We start from the raw sequence: 14,809 nt of genomic DNA, 5'->3' as shown, positions 1-14,809 counted from the left end.
TCTGTGCTTTTGTGTGTTTTTGGTGATGTATGTGTATAGTGCATGAGTTATGTATATGTGGGGATTAAGTGTTTATCAGGTGTGTCATGAGTCAGCTGTGTAGATGTGCATTGAGAGTGTTTGTGGGTGAGTGGTCCATCATTGAGTGGTGTGTATGTCTCACTTTGTGTGTCAATTATGACTTGTATGTATGTCTATGAGTGTTTATGAGCTGAACCCCATATTGGCTACCCTTCCCTTAGGATGGAAACATGATCACAGTTCACTGAAATTCTCAAATCGGCAGTGTATGTGTGTGTGTGTGTGTGTGTGATTTGTATGTGTGTCTGGGGCTTCCAACTTGGCCCTATGACCTCAAATATTTCCTTCAGAGCCCTTCTCCTGGGGCACCATTGGCTGAGCTAAACAAGCTCCAAAGAACCCCCTTGTCTGAAATGGACCTGCTGTGCTTCTCACATACCTGAGTGTGACTGTGTCACTCAGAGGTTTTTAACACTTTCACTTAATGTCCAGGCAAAGAAACATTAGGTGTCATGCTGTGTGAAGTCCGAGTGCAGGACTGTCACCATTGGTGTGGCAAACCTTGAGAAAGTCACTTAACTCATTGGCCTCTGTTTTCAATCTACAAAGAGAAAGGAATGACACTTGCCTCATAAAACACAGGTCCTCAGCTAACATGTATTTGTAAGCAAATGATAATGAATGTAAGGGTGTTTTGTTAACTGAAAACCAGATCATTATAAATGAAGGGAACTCTCTAGATAGGGATATAAGAAACTTTTGAAGTACTGTCAACCCTAAATTAGCAAAGGGTGTTCCCAATGAAGAGGGAAGTTTCATGGGGAACGGGTAAGAGCAGGGGTTCTCATCATGCAGACATATTAGACTAAACTGCACAAAGTAGTCAATATTTGATCATTTTTCTCCTTTACATTTATTCTTAAAGAGGACATACAATATATTAGATTTAGGTGTGTACAACATGGTGATTTACCAGTTATATACCGACTACCACAATAAGTCTTGTAACAGTCAATTCACCATACAAAGTTATTACAATACTACTAATTCCATTAAAGAATATTTGGTACTTTTTAACATACAAAAATGGTGTAAAACTTATATCCCGTGTATTTCTATTTCCTAACAGAATTCTTCGTGCAGCTGTGAAGACTTTTAATCTGGGAATGGAAAGCTGATGTTGGACTTACTTAGGAAACTATAAAAAGCCTTTAACCTCGTGTTCAGTACAGTGTTTATGCCACCAAAATGCTCAGCATTATTATGAAAGATCATTTGTGGACTGTTTTGGGTATTTTCTGGCATCTAGTGGTTTCAATGGCCTCCCATTTCTAGCTTGTCCCTGTGTTTAGAGCTGGGGTTCAATGGCACAATGCTCCACAAACGCCCACTCAGCACTGGCATCTCCCATCACTTTAAAGCAGAAAAACTGACAGTTTTTCAGGGGCTCACCTTCTAGTTCTGCCAGGGTGAATTATTATGGTTTGGCTTTGGGCTGGTGTAAAAATTATCTCTCCATGCTCATCAAGATGTAAACTCATAGGATTGGGGACTTTGCTTCTCTTGTTCACTGCTGCATCTCTGTCCTTAGTAGAGGTCCCGACACCAACTCCATGTTCAATAAATCATGGTGAAAGACACAGTGAATACCCTCTTGCTTCTTTGTAATGAGGTCTTGTTGACTACTTAGGGTTCCAATGTTTTCCTGAGGCAGACTGGAATGGAAGAAAGGTGCATACATCCACAGGTGTGCGAAATTAATATGACAGTTTTTAAAAATGGTTTTCCCAGAAAATGATGGTATGAGATGTGATGGTCCTGATCTTCCTTTCTAGGTTCCTGAGATTCCCACACCTTCTTCATCCCAAGCAGACAGAGGAGCATGAGGCCTGAGAACCAGAGCAGCGTGTCCCAGTTCCTCCTCCTGGGGCTCCCCATCCCACCAGGGCAGCAGGGCATGTTCTTCACCCTGTTCCTGGGCATGTACCTGACCACAGTGCTGGGCAACCTGCTCATCATCCTGCTCATCAGGCTGGACTCTCGCCTGCACACGCCCATGTACTTCTTCCTCAGCCACTTGGCCTTCTCTGACATTTCTCTCTCATCTGTCACTGTCCCTAAGATGCTCAGGGACATTCAGACTCGACAACAATCCATCCCCTATGTGGGGTGCATTTCTCAGTTGTATTTTTTCATAGTTTTTGCTAGTGTTAATAATTTCCTTCTGGCAGGGATGGCATATGACAGGTATGTGGCCATCTGTCACCCTCTGCGTTATACCACCATCATGAGGAATGAGCTGTGCATGTTCCTGGTGACTGGGTCTTATGTGGTTGCCTGTGTCCATGCACTTTTTCATACCCTCCTCTTGGTCCAACTGTCCTTCGGTGCCCACAATACCATCACCCACTTCTTCTGTGAGCTCACTGTGCTGCTGAAGCTGAGCTGCTCTGACACCTCCCTCAATGAGCTGGTCCTATTCACTGAGGGAGGAATGCTTTACTTCCTGCTTTTGTGTGTTATTTTAGGCTCATATATCTATATAGGGACCATCATCCTGAGGGTGCCCTCCACTAAGAGACTCTTTAAAGCCTTTTCTACCTGTGGCTCCCATCTCTCTGTGGTGTTTTTATACTATGGGACAGCTGCAGGTGTTTACTTTTTCTCCTCATCATGGGGTTCCAAAGACATAATTGCTTCAGTCATGTATACAGTAGTTACCCCCATGCTGAACCCCTTCATCTACAGCCTGAGGAACAGAGATATAAAACAGGCCTTAGAGATGTGTGTCAATAGGGTTAAGTTCTTTAACTGGTAATCACTAAATCCTCTTGTTGCAGTCAGGAGCACTGTGAGACAGATCTTCTATAATTATTATATGGTCAACAACTCCATATAATCTAAGAATATGCATTCTCTTGTTATGTACAAGTGCTGTTAATATTCAACTTGGTAAATACTTGGGTTGTTAGTAATTCTTTAATCCCTTGTTCATAATCTCTTATAAGACCTATGCAATATTTTTTGTAAAATATCTTACACAATTATAACTATGAGTATGTATTTATGGACTATGTTATTGAGGGATCACTGATTTACCATCATGATCCATCCCTGATGAACTTTTTTTAAAACTGATTATTGTTTGCTGTCTCACATTGGCTTCAATCTGATTGTGCACATCTCTTCCAACTCACATTCAGTGACATCATGTTGGTAGATGTCAATCAGCCATGATAAGAATAATTACACCATGAAAATTAGCATGTGCTACAAAGCAAGACTTTATAAATGCATTTTTTAAATGAAGTTAATAGCACACATCTAGCAATGGGTTCTACCTTAACACCTTGTCTACTTCTGATATTAGTACAGCTATACTATAACTAAATCTATAGATATAGATATACACAGGTACAGATAAAGATACAGATGCAGACATAGATACTAGTACAGCAGCAGTAGGAAAAATGCCCCTTACTCGTGGTTAGTGTTTACATGGTATTATTTCCATCACTTTAAGGTTTGCTATGTCTTTATATCTGTGAGGTATCCATCACTAACAGTATAAAGTTGGATTTTCTCTTTTTATGTAAAGCAACAATTATATTTATGGAGAATTTTATCTATTGATATCCTACATAATAATACCCTAGTATGCAAATCAATCGAATGGTGGAACAACCAGCAGAACAAATGGTTGCTATGACGCACACTGACCACCAGGGGCTGATGCTCAACCCAGGAGCTGCCCCCTGGTGGTCAGTGCGCTCCCACATGGCTAGTGCCGCTCAGCCAGAGGCCGGGCTCATGGGTGGCGAGAGCCGTGGCAGTGGCTAGAGCCTCTCCAGCCTCCACTGCAGGCAGGCAGTAAAGAGCAAGGGGTCCCAGACTGCGAGAGCCCGGACTGTGAGAGGGATGTCTGACTTCCGGCTTAGGCCCAATCCCGGGGGCAATCGAGCCTACCTGGGGAGATCCGGCCTAAGTTGGCATGCAGACATTCCCCAAGGGGTCCTGGACTGTGAGAGGGTGCAGGCAGGGCTGAGGGATCCCTGTCTGCCCCAGTGCATGAATTTCATGCACCGGGCCTCTAGTAGAATATAATCATAATATATCTAAATGTATATTTTGTATATTACTGATTTTTATTTGATACACCTGTTTCACATTTATTGTCTCTTGTTTTCCTCCCTTTTGATTAATCAAATATATTTTTATTCTATTGCCCTTTATTTACATATTGATCATATATTATTATTATTATGTTGTTGTTGTTGTTATAATTCTTTTATGTGCTATACCAGTATATAGAGATTACCTCTTACCTACTCTTTAATTTGTAATTACTAGAGGCCCAGTGCACAAAATTCGTGCACAGGGCGGTGTGTCCCTCAGCCCAGCCTGCACCCTTTCCAATCTGGGACCCCTCGAGGGATGTCTGACTGCCCGTTTAGGCCCGATCCCAAAGGGCAGTCAGACATCCCTCTCACCATCCAGGACTTCTGGCTCCCAACTGCTCACCTGCCTGCCTTCCTGGTTGCCCCTAACTGCTTCTGCCTGCCAGCCTGATCACCCCCTAACCAAGGGGAGGGCAAACTTTTTGACTCGAGGGTCACAATGGGTTCTTAAACTGGACCGGAGGGCCGGAACAAAAGCATGGATGGAGTGTTTGTGTGAACTAATATAAATTCAAAGTAAAGGAGCGGAGGGGAGAGCAAGAGAACCCTCCAGTCTTTCAGCTCTGTGGGCCAGATAGAACAGCCGTACAGGCAGGATCTGGCCTGCAGGTCATAGTTTGCCCACGGCAGCCCTAACCACTCCCCTGCCAGCCTGATTGATGGATAATTGCTCCCTTGCCATCCTGTTTGCCCCTAACTACCCTCCCCTGCAGGCCTGGTCACCCCTAAGTGCTCTCCCCTGCAGGCCTAGGTCCCCCCCAACTGCCCTTTCCTGCAGGCCTGGTCGCCCCCAACTTCCCTCCTCTGCCAACCTGGTCACCCCTAACTGCCCTCCCCTGCAGGCTTGATCACCCCCAACTGCCCTCCCTTGCAGGCCTGGCCCTTCCCAACTGCCCGCCCCTGCTGGCCTGATGGCCCACAACTGCCCTCCCTTGCAGACCTCATCCCTCCCAACTGCCCTCACCTACTGGCCATCTTGTGGTGGCCATCTTGCATCCACATGGGGGCAGTCATCTTTGAACACATGGGGGCAGCCATCTTGTGTGTTGGAGTGATGGCCAATTTGCATATTATTCTTTTATTAGATAAGATGAGATAGGATAGAGGCCTGGTGCACAGGTGGGGACCAGCTGGTTTGCCCTGAAGGGTGTCCTGGATCAGGGTGGGCGTTCTCTTGGGGCGTGGAGCAGCCTGGGCAAGGGGCATGTGGTGGTTTGCAGGCTGGCCACGGCTCCCAGCGACCCAAGTCGAGTTCCTGGGAGGCGCTGGTATCTGGGATTTATTTATCTTCTATAATTGAAACTTTGTAGCCTTCAGCGGAGGCCAACACAGGCCAGGGCAGGTAGAAAGCTTGGCTTCCTCCACTGCTGGGAAACCCAAGCCTCCTGCTCTATCCGTGGCTGCAGCCATCTTGGTTGGGTTAATTTGCATACTCGCTCCTGATTGGCTGATGGGCGTGACTTGTGGGTGTAGCGAAGCTAAGGTCAATTTGCATATTACCCTTTTATTACATAGGATAGTTTAAAATACAAAACATAAAAATTATCATATTAGCCATTGGAAGTATACAATTGGGTGGCATTTAGGACACTCAACACCAATATCTCATACTAGTACTATTAAAGAAAACTCTATAGAACATCAATGAAATTTAGTATTTTGCAACTGGGAAAAATGTAAGAACAGAGATATTTATGAATTAACATGGAGAAATAGGATATATTGTTAAATTTTAAAAAGCAATGTGTAAAAGAGCATTTATAGCATGCTACATGTCATGTAAAAATGAAGGGGAAGTAAAATATTCATATATATGCCCATTTAAACTTAAAGAAACAGAGGAAGTTGTTAAGATCTGGAAACAGCCCAAGTGCCCATCAGTAGATGAGTGAATAAAAAACTACTTGGCTGAAAAAAGGAAAATCTCCTTTTGAGACAGCATGGATGGACCTGGAAATTATTATGCCAAGTGAAAAAAGCTAGTCAGAGAGAGACAAATACCATATGATCTCACTATGTGTGTATTCTAATGGTCAATCATGAAAAAACAAAATAGAAATAGAAGCACAGATACATAGAGTAGACTGACAGCTGTCAGAGGGGAGGGGTTAAGGAGGGCTGGGCGAAAAAATGGTGAAGGAATAAAGCAAGAAAAAATATATATCACATATAGACATGGAAAACAGTATGGTGAGTGCCAGAGGAAAAGCAGTTTTGGGGAGGAGGTGGAAGTGAACAAAGAAAGGATCAAAGGAGAGGGAAAGAGAGATAACTTTGGGTGGTAAGTGCACAATGCAGTATGCATATGTTTTATTTAGCTGTACACTTGACATCTGTATGGTTTTATTAAACAATGTCAATAAATGGCATTGAAATCTAGAGCAGACTGACAGCTGTCAGCGGGGACAGAATTACTTGTGTCATTTTGACTATGTTGTCTTTTGCCACGAAAAATAAATAGAAGAGGGGGTGAATAAAGCAAAATAGAATAAAACAATGTAAGTGAACCTAATTGTAATCCTATTGCACACTGTAATTACACCAAAGAGGAAAATAAAATAAGTACCCTAAGTAATTCCTGAACCCAGAATTCTGACTACATCCTCTCACAGTAAAAAACAAGCCTGCCAACAACATTTTAAGCTGTACTTAGTGTGTCACTGACAGTGGTGTGAGTCAAGATTCTGAAACGACTCACCATGTATCCAAAGACTCAGCAAATAAGTAAACATTGAGGAAAAGGGGGTCCCTCTCTCTCTAGGGCGCTATGTACATGGAAAAGGAAAGGCTGGAAAGAACTCTCTGGTGTCAATCTAGAATTGGAGATATCAATTAGAAATCAGGGGCTTTAAAATGTATAAATAGATTGCAATTTATAGGTCATATATCAACATCTATGCTGCTTCCGTCTCCCATTCTTCCTGTCTCACTCCTGACCCATCCCCTTGTGGTTAAACATTCCTTTAGCTTCTCAGTTTCTAGTTTCTGCTTGTTGTGTTTCTTCTATATATATTTCCCAGTTGGCTTCTCTGGATCATTTAAATACTCGTAGGCAATAAGCACAAATAAAATTTCAAAATGAATAATAAATGATAAATGATTATAACTCAGAGAATAAGAATCTATGAGTCCATAATAACATCCTACATAATAAAAGGGTAATATGCAAATTAAGCCTAACAGCAGAACGACCGATTGCTATGATGTGCAATAACCACCAGGGGTCAGACACTCAACGCAGGAGCTGCCCCCTGGTGGTCAGTGTACTTCCACAGGGGGAGCGCAACTTAGCCACAAGCCGGGCTGATGGCTATGAGAGCAGCGGTGGTGATGGGAGCCTCTCCTGCCCCCTCAGCAGCGCTAAGGATGTCCGACTGCCTGGGTCCCTGATCCTGGGTGCAAGAGGGAAGCCAGTGCCGGCAGCCAGGGGAAGGAAGACCTACTCTTGCACGAATTTCATGCATCGGGCTTCTAGTAAATAATTAAAAAGCAATGAGTGTGGAAAAAGAGTAATTTTCTTCTTATAAGAGAGTACAAATAATAAATCTAGAAGAAATAATCCTATATAATAAAAGCATAGTATGCAAATTGTCCCCTCGACCTAGTGTTTGTCCAAGGGTTAGACCAGGGAGCGAGGCCAGCCAGGGGAAGGAAGGGAAGCCCTGGTCAGCAGCGGCAGCAGCAAGCAATGGGGAAGGGAGGGAGGCCCCAGCCCGTGGCAGTGGCAGTGGCAGCAAGCAGCTGGGGGAAAGGAGGGAGTACTAGGCTGGCAGCTGGTAGCCACTAGGGACCCTACCAGTGCACGCATTTCATGCATGGGCCTCTAGTAGAATTATAATATCACAATTTGACAACAACATTTGCAATAATTTTCTTATATAAGAATCACCAATGGATGTCAAATATAGTGAGTTGAAATTTTAGTAAAGGAAATGTTATGTTTGTATAGTATCAAAATATCTACCAAAATAATATCTATTAATTACAAGGTTAGAATAGTAACTTAAAAAAATAGTAACTTTCCAATAGATAACCTGGCAGATACTACATTAGCCAATTACAGGTTAGGACAAAAGTATGTTTAGAGAGATGGAGAATGTGTTTCCTTTTCTCTGTGTGTATGTTACCATAAAAAATAATACAACAATAATAAATAATAATTATATATATATATATATCGATATATCGTGTTTCCCCGAAAATAAGACAGTGTCTTATATTAATTTTTACCCCCCAAAGACATGCTAGGTCTTATTTTCAGGGGATGTCTTATTTTTCCATGAAGAAGAATACGGTACACATTTATTGTTAAATGAAAATAAAGGGAATTTATTACCTGTATACGGTACGGTAGTACGGTAGTTGTCAACACAAACCAGACAAACTGTGAATCCTACAGTATCAAGAATTTACTCATTTATTCAATGACAATCATGTCATCATCTTCTGGAACATCATCATAACAATCCAATTCCTGAATTTCCTGGTGAATTTCTTGTGACTCCATTTCTTTCAGAATCAGTGGACCAAATCTCTCATGTTTAGCAATAGCACTGTCTTTAAATGAGTACTTCTTGTCAAGGTAGCCTGCTCGCAGTGCATTTGCAATGCAATTGTCAGTGATTTTCTCCCATGAATTCTTCACCCAAGTCACAACTTCTTGCAGTTTAGGTTTCACAAAGTTTCCACGCTGATTTCTCTCCATTCTATTTTCAATGTAGTCATTAATTTCCATGTGCAAATTGTCTTTGAATGGCTTGTTTATTGCAATATCAAGAGTCTGGAGATAGGCCGTCATTCCTGTGGGAATCATTATCTGATCTATTTTTCTTTCGTGAAGAAATGTCTTCATGTCTTTAGCGCGGTGAGTGCTGGCTGCATCCCAGACTAGCAGACCTCTTTGGCTCCCTCGCATAACAAGCGGCAGCATTAAATCGACCCACTTCCTTATAACTGCTTGTGTGGCCCAGGCATTTTCAGTTTCAGAAATAAAAACGCCCAAAACACGTTCAATCTTTTCCTTCTTGCCCTTAGAAATGATTAAAGGTGGGATTTTAGTGCCATCCAGATGAATTGCCAAAATACAAGAAACACGTGCACTTTCGTAAGCAGTGGAGGGAATGTTCGCTAGGAGGCACCCCGCTGTTCAATTGTTGTTTGAGATGATTGGCCCATAAACACTGCAGTTTCATCCATAGCAATCATGTTGGAAAGATTGTATTTAGAGAAGTCAGCATCATCAATAAAGGACTTGAATGCAAGTGCTCGCTTAATAACTTGAGTATCTTCCAACCTAAACAATGTTGTAGATCTTCTTAAAGACAGTTCACTTCGCTGAAGGAAATTATCCAGCCAGTGTTGTGATGCTTTGACGTCTTCGGGGGCTATGTCAAACTGTGGTGCCATTGCAAGGGCAAATTCTTGAATCTGAGCCCTATTCACAATCAAAGCCTTTGCTCTCCTGTCAACAACCCATTCACAGATCAGGTCTTCCAGCTCAGAAAATAATGGTTGCCGACCTGATCCACACTTGAACTTTTTAGCATTTTCCTTGTCCACTTGTTCAATGAGGTTACCATACTCGGCTCGCCATTTTTGGACCAATCGGATACTCAACATCTTCTCTTTGCAGAAAGCAGTAAGATTTTGGCCCCAAGAGTCTTCCACAATTCCTTTCTTGTACTCCATGGAGTAGCTTTTTCTTTTTGTGCTCATTTCTAGGGGTACAAAAAAAGGAATTGGGGTATCAAGGTGGGGAGAGGGGGATCACTCAAAATGACACAGGGGGGATCAGAGGGGGGGATCAAAATGGCACAGGAGAATCAGAGGGGGGATTACCATTTTAGTAAACCCTTTTGATCCTCCTGTGTCATTTTGATTGCCCCCTCTGATCCTCCTGTGTCATTTTAAGTGATCCCCCTCCCCCCACCCCTGTGCCACTGAACACCTTCACCAGACATCCCCCCTACCCCTTTATCAGACATTTACCCCCTGGGGCCTGCCTGGGGACTGTCACTGGGCTTGCTGGGGCCTGGATCTGGGCTGGAGCAGGGTCTGCCACTGACTGAGAACCTTCAGTCATCATGAAGGCGGCCGCAAGCATCAGGTAGTGTCACCAGAGACAGACCAGCACTCACCACCTTCTCCGCGTCCCGTCCGCTCTAATCCTCCTGTTCTTCTACACGCATCTGCGAAAGTCTCCTCCTCTCTCCCGCCCCGCGCTCACCTCACTCCGACCTCCACTCCGCCTCCACACAGCAGTGACGTCAGGGCTCCGCATAAAGTCACTGGTTGCTAGACGCCAGTCGGGGCGGCCCTAGCGACCAGTTTACGGTAAATTAATTTTCATTCTGAGACAGAGCCTGGGGGCCTTTTTTTCAGGGGATGCTTATATTTCACCCAGAAGGAAACCTGTAAGTAGGTCTTATTTTCGGATGATGTCTTATTTTCGGGGAAACACGGTGTGTGTGTGTGTGTGTGTGTGTGTGTGTGTGTGTGTGTGTGTGTGTGTATACAGGTAATATGAAAATTAGCCAGGCGTCACAACCGGCTCAGGAGGAGGCTGCATCACGATGGCTCAGGAGGAGCTGTGTGCACAGATGGGCGGGAGGGGACTGCGTGCCGCCCCCAACCCCAGCGGACACACGCCAGGGGTGGGGGCATGCTCCGAGTGGCCGCCCTCTGCATGTTTCACTTAGTGTGTTATTTATGATTTGCATATGTGTAGACAAGTGTTTTTGAGCAGACATACACCAGGGGTGGAAGCGTGCCCAGAGCAACCGCGGCGTGGCTTGGAGCACGCCCCTGGTGGGTGGCAGCAGCAGCCAGAGAAGAAGCCCCGGTCCCAGATGCCTGGCGGTAGCTGGAGCAAAGCAGCCCGGGTCTTGGTGGGTGGTAGCGGCAGCCAGAGCGAAGCAGCCAGGGACCCGGGTGCCTGGCAGCAGCCAGAGCGAAGCAGCCCGGGACCCGGGTGCCGGAGGGAAGCCAGTGCCGGCAGCCAGGGGAAGGAAGGCCTATTCTTGCACGAATCTTGTATGAATAAACTCTGTGCTTTGCATACTCACAACAATTATTGCATCAGGCCTCTAGTATGAATAAACTCTGTGTTTTGCATACTCACAACTGGAAACTTACTTTTTTCCAACCTTATATGGCATTTTACGATTTTTCTCTGTGTTTAAAATCATTTAAAATGTTAAGTTGAAAAATCCTTTGTCCCATCTGGAATAATGCCCAAGAAGAAAGGCGTCAGGGCATCAATGGAATCAGAGACACTGTCCCCTAGGACTCCAGTCCCTCTGGCTCTTGGACACACGGCTTCCCAACAGCAGTGATAAATTAGCCAGAAACTTGTGGACTTGGACTTGGTTGCAGTCTCTCATTAATAATTGTTATCATTGGATTCATTTCTCTAGAGCTAGTTAAGGGGGAAAAAAAGTCTGTAGAAGTGCCAAGTCTGCAGATAAATTCTTCTGTGTGTCTGGATATTAGGTCTCCTGAAGGAAACCTGATGAGCTGGGCAACAGTCTGGTGTCTGAACTCGCCAATGACGAGCCCAGGTGAGAGGAGCTGGAAATCTGCACTTGGCGATGGATCTGCCTGTGTGCTAGTGGGTTCATGTGTGAGACTCTGAGTCCATGAATCTGTGTGTGTGTCTGCATGTATTGTATATGCTTGTGTACCTGGTATTTAATAGTTGCATGTGTAAGTGTGTATGTCTGTTTGAGCTACATATCTGACTCAAAGTCCTGTTTTCATTCATGTAGAACAAGGTATCACTTCTTGGCGTGTGGTGAGGGACTCCTGATTCATGCCTGTCATCATAAACACTGGCATCACAGCTGAGCATCCAGGTGAGACTGTGGTCTCTGCTTCTGGACAAGAAGGTGCCCGACCTCACCAGGAACCAAGGTCAGGTCAGAGAGGGCTCACACCTCTGCTCAGCAGCGTGTGCTAATGCCATCGGAGCTGTGCTGTGGGTGACACACTTGTGTGTGAGAGCTGGAAGGGGTGTTGTCTGATTTTCTCTGTGTGTATGTTATCATGTGTATGTCACCAGGTGATTGGATGTTGTTGCTGGTTTAATGACTACCTGTGACTGAATAGGCTTAACTGCACCAAGTAGACACCCGTCTCCCAAAGGGAAAAGTCAGAAGGGTTGAAGCCTGCCTCTCAGTAATAGCAGGGTGTGTGCTACTTGTTGTAGTGACTGTGTGGCTGGGTGTGCATATGTGCTGTGGTGTGTATTTCTTATGAGATTTTTTACAAAAATATTTTTTATTGATTTCAGAGAGGAAGGGAGAGAAGAGAGACATAGACATATGTCTCTATGTTTGATGAGACAGAATCATTGATCAGCTGCCTCTTTCACACCCCCACTGGGGACTGAACCCACAGACCAGGCATGTACCCTGATCAGAATTGAACCGTGAACTCCTGGTTGATAGATTGACACACTCAACCATTGAGCAACACCAGCCAGGCTCATATAAGATTTTCTAATTGTCTGTGGTCTTGTGTGCTTTTGGTGATGTATGTACAGAGCTTGAGTTATGTATATGTGGTGAGTTGAGTATTACCAGATGAGTCCACAAGTCAGATGTGTTAGTATTTTTGTGGGTGAGTGTTCCATCATTGTGTGTTGTGCATGTCTCACTTAATGTGTTACTTATGATTTGCATGTGTAAAGACAAGTATTTTTGAGCTGAACCACATATTGACTATTCATCCCTGAGGACAGGAACATGGTCACAGGTGACTGGAATCCTCAGCTCAGAAGTGTCAGTGTGTGTGTGTGTGTGTGTTGGGTTTAAGGGTGTCAGAACTCAAGTATGTCCTTACCTGTCCTCCTTTTCTGACACCATTAGCTGAGATAGCCACACTCTAAGCAACTCCTAGTTTCTTGAAACAAATCTGCTCACATTTCCATGTACCAGAGTGTGAGAGTTCCTCAGATTTTGAAACTTCTTCTTTACATTTTTTTTCCTTTTTAAATGTTTTTCTCTGGGTTTTTGGTCATTTTTTAAATGTTCCTTTCCTCCTCTTTACTTTTATTAAACATCCCAGGAAAATAACCTCCAGGCATCATGCTGTGTGATGTTATTGAGCAGAATCACCATCAAATAGCGGAGAGACCTTGGGAAAGTTACTTAAATTTTGATTTTAGTAAGATGAAAAGAATTACACTTCTATTGTGAATCTTACAGAGGCTCTCAGTAAACAGTTACTGTGCAAAATAAAGTTAATGTATTTGAGAATTTATTGTCAGTTGGAAGGTATATAAATATAAAGGAATGAAATTATCTAGTAAGAGTTTTCAGAATTTTGGACAACTTTGAGTCCTCACAGCTCTAATGTAATACTTTGTGCGTGGCTCCCCTAAGAGAAAAAAAAGGGATGTTTTCCTGTGTAATGGTTAAGAATGTGGGTTCTGATCACAAATGCTAGTATATATTAGACAGAACCCCATGAAGTAGCTAATACTTGGTGATTTTTATTATATAAAAACTAGTGTCAGTACACAGATTGTGCACCCACGGCTGAAGGTGGAATCACGCGGCTCCCTCCTCTCTGGTTCTGGGGTGTGTCACCCGAGAACTGCTGCTGCCAAGTCAGCACAGCTCGGAAGCTCCTGCGTAGAGCGTCTGTGCCTGGTGGTCACTGAGCATCATATATACCAGCTGGTCGGATGGTTGGATGGTCACTTAGCATTTTATATATATATATATATAGATGATAATACAAGTTTTATACATTACATATTACATACATTATACAAACAGATGTACACACATGTGTGTGTCCTTCTATTCCCTACTGCATTTTGTATGCCTGGAGAATGTGTATCATTTATGTTTCTATTTCATAAAAACTAAAAAGGTGAAAGAACACGAATTATTATTGCAGCTGTGACAGGATTTTAAAATCTGGGAATGAAGTTCGATGTGTGGATTTAATTAGGAAATGTAGGTAGGTCCTTAGGCCAATATGCAAATATTGCACTAAATGTTCAACCATAGTATGAAAGATAGTTTGTGCACTATTTTGGTTTTGGAGCTGTTCTGGCATCAGGTAGTTTTAAGTGGCCACCCATTTGAGTCTCACTGAGTTTACAGCTGAGAGTCAATGACTGCAGCAGATTCACAAGAGGAGTGTGAAAATGCTCCAAGAAGTCCAACTCAGTCCTGGTGTCTCACATCATTTTAAGGCACTAACAACTGATACCAGTTTATGGGGCTCATCTTTTGTTTCTGCCACAGTGAATTATTAGGGTTTGGCTCTGGCTTGGTAAGGAATTTATATCAGCCCTTGGAAGAGGTATCGACAAAGACTTGGTGATAAAAGTAATGGTTGAATAAAACAGAGAACCCCTTCTTGCTACTGTGTAATGAGTTCTTATTGACCACTTTGGGGGCACAATGTTTTCCTGGAGCCAGATTGGGAGAGAGGGAAGATGCATACATCCACAAGTGTGAGAAATAAATATGAAAGTATTTTAAAATGAACATTTTCTCAGAGAATGACCGTATGAGATGTGATGGTTCTGGTTGTCCTTTCTAGGTTCCTAAGATTCCCACACCTTCTTCATCCCCAACAGACAGAAGAGCAGC

General features: G+C 43.5%; 1 protein-coding gene across 1 annotated transcript; it reads left to right on the top strand.

The window, feature by feature from the left end:
- Positions 1 to 1,903: 1,903 nt before the first annotated feature.
- Positions 1,904 to 2,839, top strand: LOC308247845 (olfactory receptor 1J4-like; the record flags this gene model as incomplete). Its single annotated transcript, XM_080667574.1, has 1 exon — positions 1,904 to 2,839. One exon carries the CDS (start codon positions 1,904 to 1,906, stop codon positions 2,837 to 2,839), a length of 936 nt encoding a protein of 311 aa, XP_080523700.1.
- Positions 2,840 to 14,809: the final 11,970 nt, after the last annotated feature.

Source organism: Plecotus auritus (genome assembly GCF_963455305.1).
Source record: "Plecotus auritus genome assembly, chromosome: 5".
In the NCBI taxonomy this organism is placed as follows: domain Eukaryota; kingdom Metazoa; phylum Chordata; class Mammalia; order Chiroptera; family Vespertilionidae; genus Plecotus; species Plecotus auritus.
This window is presented reverse-complemented; position numbering and strand designations above follow the sequence as displayed.